Here is a 17,394-nt window from a genome sequence, read left to right as displayed (position 1 = left end):
TTTGCCCTCCGGCCTCCCAACTAACACTCTATATATATTTTTTCTGGATTCGCCCATATGTGCTACATGTCCTGCCCATCTCAAACGTCTGGATTTTATGGTCCTAATTATGTCAGGTGAAGTATACAATGCATGCAGCTCTGTGTTGTGTAACTTTCTCCATTCTCCTGTAACTTGATCCCTCTTAGCCCCAAATATTTTCCTAAGAACCTTATTCTCAAACACCCTTAATCTCTGTTCCTCTCTCAAAGTGAGAGTCCAAGTTTCACAACCATACAGAACAACCGGTAATATAACTGTTTTATAAATTCTAACTTTCAGATTTTTTGACAGAAGACTAGATGACAAAAGCTTCTCAATCGAATAATAACAGGCATTTCCCATATTTGTTCTGAGTTTAATTTCCTCCCGAGTGTCATTTGTTTGTTACTGTTGCTCCAAGATATTTTAATTTTTCCACCTCTTCGAAGGATAAATCTCCAATTTTTATAGTTCCATTTCGTACTATATTCTGATCACGAGACATAATCATATACTTAGTCTTTTCGGGATTTACTTCCAACTCTATCGCTTTACTTGCTTCAACTAGAATTTCCGCGTTTTCCCTAATCGTTTGTGGATTTTCTCCTAGCATATTCACGTCATCCGCATAGACAAGAAGCTGATGTAAGCCGTTCAACTCCAAACCCTGTCTATTATCCTGAACTTTCCTAATGGCATATTCTAGAGGGATGACGATGATATGTGAATTAATGATGGCTAAATGAGTCCTAGGTCCAACGCCGAAAGTTACCCAGCAATTAATTCTGCTTTAATTGGTTGAGAGGAAACCCTGGAAAAAGACCAAGCGAGGTAACTTGTCTACTCACAGCATGACAAGTTGACAAAAATACAGGAGTACAAAACAGAACTGAGATGAGTGATGACTATTATAAACGTACACCCCCTTCACAAAAACCCTGGTTTAGAGTAAAGTTTTGTCGCTGGTGTTGAGTGCACGAGCTTACATTGCATCTTATGTGACATGGCAGCATTCCACGGAAGATGGTGGCCCATCTGTATCCAAATTGTTTCTTAATGCAATATTCCAAATAAGCTTTCACCCCCTTACAGTTTTTGTCGACAACAACTGTATACTTCAAACAGCGCGCGCTGGGATAACAATGACTTGTATAGAGAATGAATGTAGCTTATATCAGAGTCAAATATTCTTAATTTTAAGGGACACGGACATTGGTCTAAATTGAGTTTTACTTTAAATGTTAATATCCCAAGCGTGTTGAAATGGAATAACAATGGCGGCCGATTGCGCTATTCTGGGTATCCACGGATTCTGGGCCGAAAATTAGTGTCTTTCGTGTTAAAATGCTGTGTTAATTTTTTTTTGCGCGATCGTGTTTTTTGCTCTATTTACAGCTATACCTTTTTTTTTAAACATGGGAAATGACAGTTAAGCGCCCGAACTTGGAACTACAGTGCTATGTTGCCGATATGGACTACCACGCTGCCAGCTGATGGAAGCTGGCAATTGACGTTATTGAAACATTCATTGACAATTGACGCGAAGGTAAGAAAACAATACAAAAATCGACAGAAAATTAAAGACGAAACGTACCAATGCTAACAATGTGTGCACAATAAATGTCGCCAAGAGAGCTATTAAGCACTCGCCACGTGGGAACGGTAAGTTTGGCAACTCAATCGTTGTTACAATAGCAACAGGCCTACCACGTTATGTGACATTCAGTTGTTTTTCCGATCGCAACGCTCCTGTCATGTCCCACATTTCAAAACAACAAGTATATTGCTGTTAGGTCTTGAAAGTTAGAATTCCCACACAGAAACTTGTTGCTAGGGAAACCATTCTTCATAACATAAAACGATACTAAAAATAGACCCATTACAGTGCACTTATTGTTACTTATTCTCCGCGGCAAATCTCCTGCGTACGAGGAGAACCAATCGGAGATCGTTTCGGCGTTGTAATATAGACGTCTTGTGCCAGAGTGGTCTCGTGTGAGAGAGAGACGGTGATTCCGGAGCCAGAGGGAGGGAGAAACCAGTTTCCCTGCTGCGTTAAATATCACGTTGTAGCTCCTAAGATAGTCAATCAATCGCGCTATAATTTTTATGATTGATAGGTGAATGTCTGAGGAAAGCATATAAAAAAGTTCGAGATCAAAATCTTTTTTCGGAAACAGAGAGAAAAATTAGTAACTTCGAAGTGATCTGTTCAAAATAGACATTTACTCCTTACAGTTGGTAAGCGGCATTTTTTTTAAGGTGGGGTCAAAGTAAGAGAAATGTCGAAAAAGAATGGAAATTACTTTTAAAAGTTATTGCTACTCAAAACCTTCAGTAGTTTCCGAGTTACGCCGAGTTAAACGACCGTTTTCGCTTCGTCGAAAGACTCAAGACTCAGCCTTTTGTCTGTTAAAAGAGACTGGACTATTAAAAAAAGAACTCGTAAACTCTAAATATCAATCGTGCGTGGTCTGCGTAAAACACAACCTTTTGTCTCTCTTTTATCATTACCATTTGCTTTACTGAATTTCAAGTTGTAACAGAAATATTCTTTCACATGAAAGAGAAATTATCTGCGTTTTGCGCAAATATGAATACAGAGGAAGAATGATAAAAGTGTATCAGCTTGAAAGTAGGTCGTTGGCTATCGAGGGAAAATACGTTACTTGCCTTCTAACGAAAGTAGGTCACTTGCCATCCAGTGAAAGTAGGTGACTTGCCATCCAGCGAAAGTAGGTCACTTGGTATCCAGCGATAGTAATAAATAAATAAATAGTAATACTTATACTAGTTACTTTCTCATTGGGCAAGTGTCATTATGTATACAATAATATTTGATGCATATATAGGCTATATATTTATTCCTTTCGTATCGGTGCTCATAGTTAATACTTGTAAGTTTACTAGTTTCGAACTCAGGAAATAATGCTCTAACTGGACTCAAACTATATCCTTTTAGTATTTTGACATTTTTAATAAATTGCTTCCCAGTGATAGCGATATCATTAAGTTTACAAGTGGAACTAGGGAAATAATGCCCTCTCTGGGTTCAAACTAATGCCCTTTCAAGTTTGCGCTTACGTTTCCTTTGCCGATCGGACTTCTGGACCCGGATGCATAGTGTCGGAGCCTTCTTTAGTTACAAGCCGGGGCATGGGTAGGTTTGGCAACGCAGAGTGGAGGCGGGAGATTTTAGAGTGATATTGTGTTTGCTCATTGCTTTCGTTATACGTAACGCGTATTTTTTCAATATTACTTCATGCACAAAGGTAAGATCAAGATTCAGAGTAGTGATGTAAATTATTACGGATTCGAAAATAGTGTTTTATTGCAATCAATTAGCTATACTTCAGAATACGGCGTAAGTAGGCTACTTACATACAAAGGCTGCCACTTAAAATAATTACAAAAAAAAACATGTTTTTATTGATAGTACGAAGGTAAATGAATAAATAAAAAAAGATATTCCTTGCACCGAAAATAATAAAATCAATAATGCAATAAAGACGTAAGTTCCTACGCAGTATTCTTAAGTTCCATTCAGTTAACAAATTTGTGGCTAGCAAATTGACAATGTTTTGCGACTTAATGGTGTTTCATCTGTCAAAGGTTTAGGATATATTTAAATATTATCTTATGCGATTATCTATCGTGTTTTTCTACAAATATTTCAGATGCCTAAAAAGTGCTGCGTGCCTATGTGTCGTAGCAACTACAATACCAAAACAGATGGTTATGTCACTACATTTAGATTTCCTGTTGATCCTGAACAAAGGCAGAAGTGGGTTAGAAATATAAAAAGAGGCAATTGGGAACCCCAGAAAGATTCTGTAGTATGCATAAAACATTTTTCAAATGACAGTTTTTCAAAAGGTGATACATTGTGTGATTCCAAAGGAAATGTTCTTTTTGTACCTCCTAAGCCCAATGAGCTTCTTTCGGATAAATAAAATAATGACGTACTTTCGCAATACCCTATTCCAATCAATTAACCATTATATGGCTAGTAAATTGACAATGTTTTGCCGCTTAATGTTGTTTCACATCTGACATGAAAGGTGTAGGATATCATATGCATTTTAATTTCATGTGATTATGTCGTGCTTTTCTATAAATATTTCAGATGTCCAGGAAGCCAGTTTTAGTTTGAACCTGGCCAGTCACCATAACAATACTGTTATCCTAAATTATTTGTTATAAACTTTTTAAAATATAATTTTAAATAAATATAACTACAGAAAACAAGCTAAGAATGTGAATTATGCAAATAGGCCTAAAATAAAATGTAAACAGAAGAAACTATTGACATTCCTATTATAATAAAAGTATGAGGATGTAAATACAGTTAAGCCAAGTAAAACAATCTATGAAAAAATGAAAACACATCCCTTCAACATAATACGTAACAAAACGCAACATTATCTATTAAGTACATGTATGTATCAATTAGCGTAAACTCAATGGACTTTAAATCCTGTAAATACGAAACCAACAAAGTGATTATATGCATCTACAAATTATAGATAGTTCTGACGTATAGCAGGCATTCCGAATCTTCAACAAAACTGCAACATTTATGGGATCACAAAACAGCTGTTTACAATGACTTTGAAAACCAACGGCGTAACTTTATTGATATAGCAGGCGAGACCCAACAATTTGACTAGAATTGTGATACACACAAGCCATAAATAAGAATATAAAAATGTGGTTATACAATATTTAATATTTAATAGAATAGTCAATTACTTTGTCATCCATAACCGTAAAAATTCCCAAAGACTGCAACCATTTTATTTTCATTTATTGTTTTGTTTTTTTTTTATCACCAACACGCATTTAGTTTATAATACATCAACAATTAACGTTTGGTACGACCGTAAACATAATTCCATCGACACACACTTATATTGTAACATTAATTTACATTGAAAATCGGCATTAGCACAAACACGTGTACTGTACGGTCAGCCTCCGGGTGACAGTTAATTACAGTGTTGCCGACGTATGGTCCCGGCTTGTAACTAAAGAAGGCTCTGATAGTGTCTTATCAGAAGATAGAGAGCATTGTTGTCATATACAATGCGACTCTGGTATCCACTGAAGAAACTTCGTCCTCTAGTCGTTAGATAAAATCAACGAGCACAGAAGACAGAAGAAGGTATTTTGTGCTCGTTGAATAAAACCGTAAGCGCTACAATACAACAGCCTTTGAATCGGGGTTGCCATATGTACGACTATATATATATATATATATATATATATATATATATATATATATATATATATATATATATATATATATATTTTTTTTTTTTTTTTTTTTTTAATATGGGACATGACAGCAGCGTTGCGATCGGAAAAACAACTGAATGTCATATAGCGTGGTAGGCCTGTTGCTGAGAGGATAAAAAAGAGGTCTGTTGCTATGGTAACAACTGTTGAGTTGCCAACAGTTTGCACATGGCGAGTGCTTAATAGCTCTCTTGGCGACATTTATTGTGAACACAATGTTAGCATTGGTACGTTCCGTATTTGATTCTCTGTCGATTTTTGTATTGTTTTCTTACCTTCGCGTCATTTGTCAATGGATATTTTAACGTCAGCCATCTCGTGTATATATATATATATATATATATATATATATATATATATATATATCATCTAGACTGTGACTATAAATTAAGATTTTATAATAGTATTAAGTGTTTGACTTTTTCCATATTCTAGCTGTAAGCATGTATGAATACCATGGAATGTTAATAAAGACAATACAATACAATGACAATTGTTAGCTACCATCAGCTGGCAGCGTGATAGTCCATATTGGCAACATGGCACTGTAGTTCCAAGTTCGGCCGCTTAACTGTCATGTTCCATCTTTAAAAAAAAAAAACAAGTATAGTCGTACGCATACGATTATTTTGACTAATTGTACGAGGTAAAACCGAACTCTGTGTCGTTCGCAATTTTGTACGACTATTTTACTGAAGGGATAAAATTATTTTCGAACTTATAATGTTGGTCTATATTTAAAATAAAATTATCGGTTAATTCGTCCCTTTTCTATACAACTTTTCTTCATTCACAGTATATCATTGACTAATATGAAAGAAACATGCTTTAAAGGGATAAAAGATCCTTTGAAAATAAATATGGTGACTACACTTGTCATGTAAGTCATAATTCGTGATCTTGAGCTCCAGATTTCATGTACGGTGCGGTTATATAAAACTAATATGAGTTCAGAGATCTACCAACTTCAGTGTATGTTGAAATATGGAAATATTTTATCAATGAAATAGTACTGCATTAGGATTAAGAAGTCTAAACGCGCCGACATTTTAGCGCTGTCGGGTTTGAGTCGACTGGGGGTGGATTAATTTGATGTAATCACAGTCTAGTATATATATATATATATATATATATATATATATATATATATATACAGTCGCGAAGCTCAATACGTAGTAAATATGCAAACATTAGGTAGTTGCTCACCACTAGGATCGCTAATATCGCCTCATCACAGGCAATGCAAAATAGTACCGTCACAGTCTATTGTTTCTAGCACCCTCAAAACTCAAACTTCGTGACTGTATATATAGTAGAATGTGATGTAATCATCAGCTGCCGGTTTGATTGATATAAAATATCTGCCGACACGCCGACCAAAGATAACGTTTCCGGCCAAGTGTCATCGTGAATGCTTTATGGGGATGACAGTGTCGATGAAGAATGGTAATTTGAATGCTAAATGTCATTGTTGTTATCAACTATAATTAGTAATATTCTTGATTGGATGAAGAAATGGACGCTGATTTGTTTAAATGTTGAATGTCATTGTGGATGTGAACTAGAAATATTTCTAATTGGAACTAAAATTTTATGGTAGTCATATGTCATATGAGGCACTTATTTGGGTGTTACGTGAAATATATTTCTGCGCACTATCTATAAAAATTGTAAAATGAATGCACGACAATTTTATGCTAAAATACGACATTTTTCATAAGTTGGTACGACAGTTGCGTTTCCTTTATCTGGCAACCCTGCTTTGAATCACGTGGTCAGTGTTACCAACCGGACGGAAATTCTGTCAAAACTGACGGAATTTCAACGTAGCGGACGGGAAAAGAATGACTTTGACGGGTGACGGGTTTTCTGACGGAAAATTACGATTTAATGGCTTTTGACTTTTCTAGCGGCTGTCATTTTTAATTGTTTAATTTTTTGGGGGATTTTACTTTTTCTTTGAACAGCCCCACCCGTGCCGTACAATGTTAAGGAATCACCTGTTTCAAATTTCCTTGTAATCAAGCCAGAGGTTGAGGAATTATTATTTTAATCAAAATTGGTAAGTAAGTAGTGTTAAATTTGCTTTTTATTTGTATATAAACATGAGAGGGTCTTAATATTTTTTAAATTTTGACGGATTCTGACGGATTTTCAGATGTTAGACTGACGGGGATAAAATTTATGTGTTGGCCACACTGCACGTAGTATTCCGGTGCGCTGAGCGCCATGCTTTGACATAAGGATATACATTGCAGGTACAATCATACGGTAATTAATTTATTCCAGGCTTTCTGATAAATTTTACACTATTTACCGCATTTATAATAATTCTTATGGTTGTTAGGTAATTTGCTAGGCGACGTCGTTGCATATAGACCACTTTTACACTAGACCTAACGTTAGTGTATACAACGTAGGCTATACTAAAACACTAACCTAAACTAACGTAACCTGTCACAGATTAAGGAAAAGGTTAGGTTAGTTTAGTTTAGAGTTTTAGTATATCTTGCAAAAACAAATTTTAGGTTTAGTGGAAAAGTGGTCTATATGCAACGACGTCTCCTAGCAAATTACCGAAAATTCTTGTACAGGCTACATTGTATCTGTTCCAGTATGCTTAAACTTTTCACAAATGTGTGAATTGTTTTATGTGTGGGTCCGTCTTTATGAAATCATCAATAAACTTTTGCCTTAATATCACCATACAACGACCTTTCCAACTTCCACATCACAATAGCCACCCTCTCTCGTATGATAAACTATGCAGACTCAGTTACTTTTAACGACAGAACACATGTTTAACTGTTGTCACAAAGGCAATGCATGGACTCTAGCAGCAAGTACACATATACAATGTATCTGCAATCCACTACCACACACAACTTACCCCTATTTCTACAAAATCGATAGACCTACTTAATCTTTGGACACTCTGTATTTTACTATTTTGTGTTCGCAGTCATCCCCAAATTGAATTAGGTGAGTGAAGTCTTACTGTAAATTTGAAGAGCCTCTGGGTCTGAATATATCTATGACAGTGACAGAAGCAAGGATCAAAGTTGGAGTCTCTAATAACAGGCTTCTGCTCACTTGGGAGTGACTTGAACTTGATACTCCTTTATATCGCTTCTGCCTTCGCAATCTAGTGATACAACATACAGCAAATGCAACAGAATTTTCGACATCATCTAGGCCTACATCTGCTACAAATGAAGTGGATAACAAGTAATATTTCAAAAGTTTCTGTCCTGTCGAGCAAAGCAGTGTGAGGTAAAAATATTGCACTGGTGAATTAATGAAAAATGTAGGTCTACATAGAACTTTACACTTAAATTCACATAAGTTACCTATAGTTCAGAATGTTAATCATCATACAGTTTGTTCCAAACATTTCACTGTCGTAAATTCAGAATAACTGATGCCAGCAATCTTCTCTGTGAACAACTTTCGGGTTCAATTCCATTATTTATTTATGAAGCTTAATATCATACCACATATTATACAATTTTTTTTATTGCATATGACATTGAATTGTGACATTTTTGTCGAGTCTAACCTTACTTTTTCGTGTGTTCGTGTTCATTGATGTTCTCTTTAATTTATTTTCAGATTCTTGCCTAGTGTAGTCAGGTCGAAACTTTTTCAATTGGGCAGTGTCTGCATAGAAGCCATGAAGGATGAAATCTGCAGGTAAATTGTATGATAATACTTTTGTCAAATATTGAATACGTGTATGCACGACCGTGAAACCATGAAACATGTCATGAAATCACTACCTATATAAAGAAGACATTGTGAACACTGGGACTATTTTGTCACAAACCTCGGAATTCCAATATCACAAGTAAGGGGTCATTCCACTATAACAAAGGTTACATTCTTACATGGGTTTCATGGTTGAACTTTTTGTGTAGTCAACTACACACTAGAACAGTAGGACTACTTTGAAACATACCTGATAGTAGAGGATAGTTTGAAGATTATATATAGTGCCAAAAACATAATCTTGTGATGGTGCATATTCTTGTGTTTACAATTTGGAAAAATGTAACAAACGTTACATCAAAGGATATGGATTCTTAAGTTATGAAAGACTCGTGAATCTGTGTTCTTATGATACTTTATGTCACATAAAAAATATAGCTTCAATCTAGGAAAAAAGGTCGGGTCTATATGACTATAGGATATCGGTAGTATGTTTATGAGAATATATGTTGGCTAGATTGGGGAATGGGGTGATGTCATAAGATTGACGTCATCGGTTAGTAGGGTTACGGGTAGGGTTCGTGTTTGCGGGTAAATATAGAGGTCGCTGTGGATTCCGGTGGTTAGGTTGGTATAAGTGTAAATTTTATTGGTGGATGGTACCGGTAAAGTATGTGTTTGGATGGTGTGTAAATCATTCTATTATTTGTTCAATTCGTGAGCAGTTGGCTACTGGTGATTTGTTTGGCTATGAAGTGCGTTGCTGGCCCAAGAGGAGTGAAACGGAGGGCTGAACAAGGTCGACGTATGTGAGAAGGTTAGAGGGCTAGTTGAGGTGATATCTCAGTGACATGAGGTCGAATACTGTGAATTCAATGATATAAGTGCGTTTTCTCTGCCGTGTATAGTGTCTAATTGCCGAAATTTCACCTATGGGATCGTGTTGATGATATCCTATTTTGAATAAGAGCGGATGGGTTGTATTCCAGAATGGGATGTTGTGAAATTGTTTTGCTGATATCCTATTTTGGATAAGAGCGGATGGGCTCTGTTTCAGAATGGGATATCTTCAATTTGTGTGATTATTCTTTTTAGATAGTTTTATTTACTCGTCGTGTTGGTTTATGTCGGCCATGTTGTGACGTCACTGCGTTGTGACGTAACTATCGCCATGTTGTGACGTCATCGTTTGTCAAACTTGACGAAAATTAAGCGATATGCTATAATAAAAGAATCCCAAAAGGTCTGCGCACACCAACGCGGGACGCGGGAGCAACAGCGAAACTTGTAATCCTGCGATCGCTGCAAAATTCGTCGTTGTCTTCACACCAAAGCGGGATGCAGTCGCGAATAGGATGCTTCTTGTAGTTGCCGAAGATGATCATAGGTTGGTTCATATAGTACTACACTCTTGCTGTTACAGCGGAACCATTGTTAACCGAAACTCCGGTTGAGAGAACAGACATTTTTTCATACAATAAGTTATGTTCACATTCATTACTGCGCCCTCTGTGGCTTTCACCAAAGACTTTATACTAACAAGACGGACATCTTACAGTGTTTCGCACGATATAATAGGGAGACATCTTGCATGTGACGCTTCTACCGGCTCCACCTCTCAAATCAGGGGAGAATTCAAACTCTTCATTTAATTTTCGGGACTGGATGAGGAAATTAGTGTTCGTAAGATGCATATTTTGTTGAGTATTTAGCTTAAATGTAACAGGAAAATCATTTTGAAGGGGAAAAGTGATTAAAAAACAAAAGTTACACAATTCTTCTTCACTTTATTGATTCTAATGCATAACATTAATCATACATTACTTTTTTAGCTTTTGGATTCTTTGATGCACATTTTTGTGTTCTTTCTTCCTTTTCCTTTTTGAGTGATTTTTGATTTAGTACATTGACACATTTATCAGTAAAAACATTCAAACAACAAATAACATTTACACATGTAGGAATTTGGATGCATTGTTTCAACTTGTCTTTTGCATTGTTCCTGTTGCTCTCTAAAAACTCAAGAAACTGTGAATTATACACATCTGAAATTACAATGTACGTACAGTGCAACAGCATTGGTGTTTGGGAAGCACATATTTCTAGTACTTACTTACAAATGGCTTTTAAGGAACCCGAAGGTTCATTGCCGCCCTCACATAAGCCCGCCAGTGGTCCCTATCCTGTGCAAGATTAATCCAGTCTCTATCATCATACCCCACCTCCCTCAAATCCATTTTAATATTATCCTCCCATCTACGTCTCGGCCTCCCTAAAGGTCTTTTTCCCTCTGGTCTCCCAACTAACACTCTATATGCATTTCTGGATTCGCCCATATGTGCTACATGCCCTGCCCATCTCAAACGTCTGGATTTAATGTTCCTAATTATGTCAGGTGAAGAATACAATGCGTGCAGTTCTGTGTTGTGTAACTTTTTCCATTCCCCTGTAACTTCATCCCGCTTAGCCCCAAATATTTTCCTAAGCACCTTATTCTCAAACAACCTTAACCTATGTTCCTCTCTCAGAGTGAGAGTCCAAGTTTCACAACCATACAGAAGAACCGGTAATATAACTGTTTTATAAATTCTAACTTTCAGATTTTTGGACAGCAGACTGGATTATAAGAGCTTCTCAACCGAATAATAACACGCATTTCCCATATTTATTCTGCGTTTAATTTCCTCCCGAGTGTCATTTATATTTGTTATTTGAATTTTTCCACCTCTTCGAAGGATAAATCTCCAATTTTTATATTTCCATTTCGTACAATATTTTGGTCACAAGACATAATCATATACTTTCTAGTACATATCATATTTCTAGTACAGTACTCTTTATAGAAAATATGAGTGTTGTGACCTTGCTGCATTTCACCCTATTTCACATCGCATTACAGCATAAGTGGGAAAATAAAATATTAGCTTTTTGTTTGTTTTTTTTTTTTTTTTTCTACAAGGAAGATCTAAATTAGCAGAAAAAAGTTAACTAAATGGGGAAATTACAGAGTTACATGGAAACTATAGGGCTAAATATAAATGTTATATTTCATTGTAATAATTATTATTTAAAATCGTTACAAAAGCGGCAAGATACTTACTGCAGCTTGTTCTTCAGAAATCGAAAGAAAGATCGGGAATCCTTTTGTATTTCCTGATTATTGCAACCATATACTGCATAATACCATGAACAAATGCTGGGTAACTTTCTGTGCTGGACCTCGGACTCATTTCACCGGCATTATCACCTTCATTTCATTCAGATGCTAAATAACCTAGATGTTGATACAGCGTCGTAAAATAACCAAATAAAATAAAAATAAAATGCATAATACTTTCCAGACATTCTTCGGATCTTCTTTGTACATGCTATATTACTACACTACCATAAACACTATGAATAAATTGAGATTAATCACAGAGTAGCTGAATCTTAATGGCACATGTAGAGCACATTGTTGACTCTTCGCAAGGTCAAGCCGCTAGAGGCGCTGTTGTTCATGTTGCTCAGTATTTCGCAAAGATATCCATCTTGTTAGTATAAAGTCTTTGCTTTCACTGATTGTGAAAAATTTGTAAAGTTTTCTTTAACATGCATTCTCTAATACAGTGGTATTCAATCAATGATTGTCTTGATTATGTATGTTAAAATGGTAAAATATTTATTTTATTATACCTACTTGTTGATAATTATTGGATTAGGCCTATATTATAGTTTTTTTTTTGCAATATCAATTCTTGTTTTTCCTTGCTTGAATAACATTTTACGTAAATCATTATTATTATTATTATTATTATTATTATTATTATTATTATTATTATTAAACAATAGTTACTGATGCATTAATAATAATAATAATAATAATAATAATAATAAAGGTAAAAGGTATAGTAATAATAATTATAATGTCTGAAAGTAGAAGACACCTGTAGTCCACTTTCACAATTAAAACGAATGAGAGAGAACGAAATCTGAAGGAAAAACACATAACTGAAAACAATCAATTTTCCAAAGTAAATGAACCAAATGAAGAATGTAGTTCGAAAAGCAACATTTTTAATTTAACAAATCCAGACTTACGAGAAACAAAATTGTAAATTTAATTAAATCACACTGAAAATTTGTATATTATTATTTAAAAGTTTATAATCTTCGTACTCGATGAGTAATGCAAAATTAATTAAAGAATTTTCACGATACACAGTGTTTAGTAATGGAACATTTCATCCTTGCGAGGCGAACCTAGCGGCAGAAATTGTAATAACGCTCCTAATGCACTCTGTTAACTGTTCAGTCACCATTGCCAAAATGAATGCGGGACGTGGGAAAACGCTGCTTGCAGTGAACTGCGAGTAGAACGCTGCAGTCCCGCCATCTAGGCGGGATTGTGTCGCTGCGGTGTGAATGGATTCATATCCCGCTGTACTCACAATAATTCGCGTCGGTTTCGCATTTGCTCCCGCGTCCCGCGTCGGTGTTCGCAGACCTTCAATCTAGGAAAATTGCTGAACTAAATGACATAAACGTTTTTAATTCTACAGATGTATGTTACCTGAAAATAATTCTAAACTTAGAGTAACAAACATTACAACAGTGTAACAAACATTAGAGTCAGCATTGAACACTTTGTAAAAAAACATCCTAGTGACAATTTAAAAAAATGATGTCTTTTATGTTTCTTAAGTGGTTCAACATCTCCAGTATTTGAGAAGACCATAACTGTTTGGTGTGGCAACTTTCACATATCGGGTTTGTTGGATTCATACTGCTGACAATGCACTTTTCCATTCTTCTAAATATTGAATGAATTTTCCCATAAGGGACATAAAAACAATGTAGCCTATATTGTGATGTCATGAAATTGCTCAACATTTTCTTGTAGAACTTGCTTCCATACACTTCTTAAGAGTAACTCCATGAAGATTTTCGATTCTGCTGTTCCTTTCATCCGCTTGTTTTATTGTATATGTGATTCGACACTTGAATTAGCTGATTATTGAATGAAAAGTGGAGATTTCATTTAGGCTTGAACAGATGTCACCTTCCTATTGCTTGGTGTGAACCTCACCACAGTCATCATCAATTTTTGTAATCGGTGTGGATTCAATATCTACACTTTCTTGTAAACTTTTTTTCGTACAGTTCTTATTTTAAATTTCACAACCTGTTTCTTTTGAAGCTCATGGACGGTTCTTGATTTTTCATTTATTTCGCAGGGTGCTGCTGAAATCATAAACTGTATATTTTCACAATAAGGACAACAGCACACTACCTGATAGCATTATACAAGTGATTGTGTAAAATGGATAATGAATCTCTCAATACCATTAGACAAATTTTGTTAATGTCCTCATTAGAAAATTTAAGAGAAAGGAGAATGGTTTTGGTTAACTTAATTGAAGTTCCCCTAGCGCCAAAAAGAAGTCCTTTCACTTCCCATGTATTAATATTCATTTTGTATCTCTTGCTGAAGTGAGGAATACATGGGTTGTAAATAGACTGCTTTTCATCGTTAACGTTATTGGCTTGTTGATCATCCTTCTCAAAACGGACAGTGGGGTCAAGAATGAGGCTTCTTTGATTCCAGCGATCGATGGCTATAATGTCTGCTCTTCTTGTTGACCCATTCTCAGCCAAGCAGTGCACTTCTTTGTAAACCTCCCACTTTGCCTTCCAAAGAGTGGTTGCGATGGAGCTTCTCACTTTATGGTGGTGATTGTTCCTCAGTAGTTCTCCTTTAGGACAATAACCCAAAACATGCCCAAGGGTTTCTACTTCGCTGCATCCTGGATGACGACAGTTTTGATCTTGAAAGGAACTACCTGGCACCGATCGTACTGCTGCAATGTTTGTGGACATCTTTATGGCATTAGTCCACTCTGAGGATGATATCCCTCTTCTATTACTAATCCAAGAGTTGTTTTTTGGATCTTCACTGTAAGTTACCACTCCTTTGCCTTTTTGTGGAAGACGACACCAATTATTAAACGACCTCTGCCGTAACTCAGATCTTAAACTTCGGCCTGTCATCGAATGTGCTTCTGCATTGTTGGGAATGTTTAATTGTGAAAGAGCTTCTTGTTTTTCAGTTTCAAGATTCCTGCAGAAATGGAGATGTTCGTCATTTATTTTTAAAAGACTTCTGGCAATGTTATAGTGTTGGAGGTGTACTTCCCATTCAGCATTAAATAAACCAAGGCCACGAAGATTCTTCGGAGCATATAGCATGTCATTCGGACAATCGTGCAGTAAACCCACAATTTCCTTAGCATCTGTCCGGACAATTTTATCAATATCATGTAAGAAAGATTTTGGAATCTTATTCAGTGGTGTACTTTGGAGCGAATAAATGATCTTGGGCCATATATACTGATTCATAATATTCAGTTTTTGATCAGGTTTTAGTAAATTGGTGGTGGTTAACTTGTCAATATCTTTACCAAAAGTTGGAATAATACTTGGTTGATCAAATACAATTTCTGCAGAAAATGTAATTCCCAAATATTTGATGATTTCACCCGGTCCAATAGAATTAATTGTATTTCCACAATTCAAAGTGATAGTGTCTTGGCTGAGATTACCATTTTAATGTTAATGAGACTACATTTTTGGGGGTTAATATTCAAACCAATTTTTGATAAATTTTGAATTGTCAAATCCGTTAATATAGAAACTGACTCGACCTTACTAATGAGGGCCAAATCATCGGCGAAGGCAAGAATTGAGACAGGGCTAACAGTAGGAGGTAACTGGTAACCGTATTTCAGGTTCAGTTAATTCTTTAAGAATATTATCAATAGCCAAGTTGAAGAGAACCGGGGATAAAGAAGAACCCTGAGCTACTCCTTTATTAAGGTATTTGTCACCACTTTTATTTAAGCCTGTTTCTATTTTGATAATGTTATCTTCTATTAAATTAATAATTAAGTCTCTGAGATTGTTTGGCATATCCACATGGTAGAGAGATCGTTTTAAATGCTCATGTCCTATATTATCGTAGGCTTTACTTATATCAAGGAAAGCTACGCAACAGTTCTTCTTCTCCAATTTTGCATCCTGAAGACACCCGTTGATAACTGATGAATTTATATGAGTGCCAGGTATAGATATAAACCCACGTTGCTGATTTGTCAAGTTAACAAAATTGCAGAGAAATTTATCAAGAACCTTCTCTATTATTCTTCTCACTACTGAAAATATTGATATCAGCCTCCAGTTCTTCAACTGGTCTTCTTCACCACCTTTAAATAGTAAAATTGTCCTAGCTGTCTTAAGAACATGAGGACATCTTTTAAACTTCAACATGGCATTAGCAAGTAAACAAAGTACTTTACTCATCTTTAGTTCCTTCATTGTTCTCATGATTACACGATCTGGACCAGAAGATGTGTCAACTTTAATTTTTGAGATTGCCATATTTATATCATGTTCAGATATCTGAATATCCTCTTCTGAAGATAGAGGATCAATAATCTCTAGTGGTGTTAAGTCATTTGTTTTACTAAACCTATTTGTAAAATATTCAGAAATATTATTAATAGGTATTTTACACATTTTATTATTTTGACTGTTCATTATGTTTCTCACTACTTTACGCCATTGATTAAAATACTGATACTGAGCCACTTCATATTGATATTGTTTTTTATGTTGTATTCGTTCTCTTGCAGCGAATCTACCAGGATTTTTCGTAGATAAGTGGGAAATATCCCTTTATATTCCGAGTGATATAATGTTAACAGTTGTAATCAAGATGTATAATTAGTTCACTTCTGCTACAAATATTAAATTCCGTTTGATTTTAGAACATTGGGATGAATGCAAAAGTACTGAATGACAAGTGTCCCCCCCCCCCCAGTTAAGCTTTTGTGTTACATGTGGATGCACAATTACAATATCACTGGACAACAAATTTTAGCTTATTTGTGCTTCAGATAAAAATGCTCCATTGATTATCATTTATGAGTATCAATCGAAGAAAATATTGGGTATGTAATGAATTTTTACATGGTCTAACAAAAACATAGCTTATCTCTATATTACAAACAGCGCCACTTTGCCTGTCACTTGTATTCCATCTCTGAAATATCCCTTACAATAATCCAGCAATAATCAGCAAGCATAGAGATTCTCCACTGCTCCTGATATTGTCTCTCCATTGTGAAAATTACTTGATGCAAATGATCTCCATGCTAGTCACTCACTGCACTGGAATTGTCTGGGAAGAAGTCTAAATAGGAGTGTAACATGTATTTTGAGTGACATATTGCACCTCATTATTTGGAAAGATGATATTAGACTGGCTAAAAAGTTCACATTTGCAAGCCTGCCCCCCCCACACACGCGCACCCCCACTGCTCTCTCTCT

The 17,394-nt window shown here is 35.6% G+C and overlaps 1 protein-coding gene across 7 annotated transcripts in view; it reads left to right on the top strand.

Annotated features, from left to right (window-relative positions):
- Positions 1-6,646: 6,646 nt before the first annotated feature.
- The window catches only part of LOC138707442 (methyl-CpG-binding domain protein 4-like), a 187,083-nt gene continuing 176,335 nt past the window's right edge, over positions 6,647-17,394 (top strand). The window contains exons 1-3 of one of the 7 annotated variants that reach the window (XM_069836864.1): positions 7,145-7,381; positions 7,478-7,590; positions 8,932-9,012. In XM_069836864.1, coding sequence (XP_069692965.1) covers positions 9,000-9,012 — 13 coding nt within the window. In that variant the 5' untranslated portion in view covers positions 7,145-7,381; positions 7,478-7,590; positions 8,932-8,999. Of the gene's footprint in view, positions 6,766-7,144; positions 7,382-7,477; positions 7,591-8,308; positions 8,593-8,931; positions 9,013-17,394 lie in introns of those variants that run through there. The other 6 variants (XM_069836860.1, XM_069836859.1, XM_069836865.1 and 3 more) reach the window with 6 other exon arrangements.

The sequence above is a fragment of the Periplaneta americana genome, chromosome 10, assembly GCF_040183065.1.
Source record: "Periplaneta americana isolate PAMFEO1 chromosome 10, P.americana_PAMFEO1_priV1, whole genome shotgun sequence".
Taxonomy (NCBI): domain Eukaryota; kingdom Metazoa; phylum Arthropoda; class Insecta; order Blattodea; family Blattidae; genus Periplaneta; species Periplaneta americana.
Note: the sequence above shows the minus strand (reverse complement) of the source record. Positions and strands in the feature narration are given on the sequence as shown.